Below are 1,996 nucleotides of genomic sequence, written 5' to 3'. Positions count from 1 at the left end.
TTAGTTGCCATCTTATTTGAGTCAGCTTGAAAAACACTATCTAATGAAGGACACTTAAAAAAAAATCCATTGATTGGGGGCACTTTACCCCTGAGTGGTTCGACGTGCCTCTAAGTACATTAGTTAGATCCGTTGGACTTAAGGATAATCATGGGGCAGATCGAAAATATTAAGTACATTGCTGGCTTGCTATATGAGGGGGTTGGCTATATTGCGACCATACAAATACATTTACCTAGACTGACCAATCGCATTGATTCAACAGAATTATCCTGAACAAGCAAATATTGCATAGGAAAACGGAAAGCTAAAATGAATCGCAAAGCGATATCAAAAGTCAATTAGTAAAGATTTCTAGATCTAAAAAAAAAAATCTGGTGTGCTTAATAAACAGTAAATTTATTTTGCAAAATTAGCGACTAACCTACAAATAGTTAGGCACTTATCTAACCCAGAAACTTAACCCAATAACTGGTGAAATCTTCTCCTTTCATATTTTATTAAGATTTTTTTTTTGTACTTTCGGACATGGGAGGACCAATCCTTCAATATATATTATTCTTCAACTAAACTCAACAGAATATATTTCCCCAACCAAAACAATCACGAATCTCTTTGTTACACTTTCGCATATAAACATTAGGAATATCTATCACAGAGAAGACAAAAGTTCCATTTTCTTATTTCTTCACTCAGCTACAAAACAATCTCAGATTTGAAATTCCAAGTTACGAATGTTAACTTGTAAGGACCACGGTTCGTATCCCAAAAATACTAGTTGTTTATGATGTCATTGGGCCTTATATATAAATTCCCCTTTGCACAACCAACGTAGGATTTGTTGGGCATGATGTAAGTTCCACAGGTAGCATTCTAATTTCCATTTCGGGCATTCTTAATTTCAATTCTCGTTATCTGGCCTCTTCTGATTCATGCCAGTTTCGGTTTTCCAGACCATAATTTGACAGAAAGAGTACTTGAGCCTTACCGAAGATACATTATCACCTCGTTTTGGCTCAATAGTATCATACATAATAATTTCCAAATTAAAATAATAATGAGTGAAGGCAATCAGCAATGACAGAACGATCTGATGCGTACGTATCTATGAAACTTATTATTCTTGGAGTTTGGCTATACTTTTCCAATGTAATTCATCATCCAACAAGCAGTTACAACTCTCAAGGACTGCAAATTGAAATAATTAGAAAACTATTGTCGTCACGCGCTCCATGCATGTCGTCCTCCCTCTAGGTGGAAGATTTCATTCCGATTGGATCATACGATCAGTAAAAATGATCAGGAGCCTCCGCAGGAGGGAAGACGAATTTCACAACATTAACACACTCATTCCAAACTTCATCGCTTCGCCGAAGCAAATCCGCTTTGGTCCCCACGTAGTCGTGTTTCTTAAGTTTAAACTGCTTAAAAAAAGACAATCATTTTACTGAAACTAATTTCACCGGTTTGTAATCAAAGGGAAATAGAGAAATGTGAAAAAATGACTTACCTGTGTGAAAGCATCATGGCAAGGCTTCCCGATCTCGACAAGTGCGATGCAGCACTCGTCGGGTGGTGGAAGCCCCGTATTATAAGCCACCCTTCTCCGTAAGAAATGTGCACATTCTTTGTCAATTATTCCAGTTGCACATCTCATGAAGTCGACTTGTGCAGCCACAGGTTTGAGAGTCAATAGTGCAGCGCTGATGACGAGGAGTATCATTAGAGAGCAAAACCTATTCATTGATCCCATGGCTCCTCTCACTTTTGATATGTTGTATGAGTCTCCTCAAAGTAATGTAACTTGCCGGTATATATATACACGAATTAGTACTTGCAATGATTAAAGATAATATTTGGAATCATGTTTTGATGAGTAATGATGAATATACATAACGTCTTACTTTTGTCATTAATTAAATGTAAAAATAAATAAATTGAGAAGTGGTTCTCTTAATTAATAATTGGAAGGTTTGCTAAATTAATCATATTATAG

General features: G+C 36.3%; 1 protein-coding gene across 1 annotated transcript; it reads right to left on the bottom strand.

The window, feature by feature from the left end:
- Positions 1-1,286: 1,286 nt before the first annotated feature.
- LOC116199467 lies at positions 1,287-1,753 on the bottom strand. The gene is made up of 2 exons (XM_031529818.1): positions 1,511-1,753; positions 1,287-1,421 (listed from the first exon to the last, which is right to left on the bottom strand). The coding sequence occupies exons 1-2, from the start codon at positions 1,751-1,753 to the stop codon at positions 1,287-1,289; spliced, it is 378 nt and encodes a 125-aa protein (XP_031385678.1).
- Positions 1,754-1,996: the final 243 nt, after the last annotated feature.

The sequence above is a fragment of the Punica granatum genome, chromosome 3 (assembly GCF_007655135.1).
Source record: "Punica granatum isolate Tunisia-2019 chromosome 3, ASM765513v2, whole genome shotgun sequence".
NCBI classification, from domain to species: domain Eukaryota; kingdom Viridiplantae; phylum Streptophyta; class Magnoliopsida; order Myrtales; family Lythraceae; genus Punica; species Punica granatum.
Note: the sequence above shows the minus strand (reverse complement) of the source record. Positions and strands in the feature narration are given on the sequence as shown.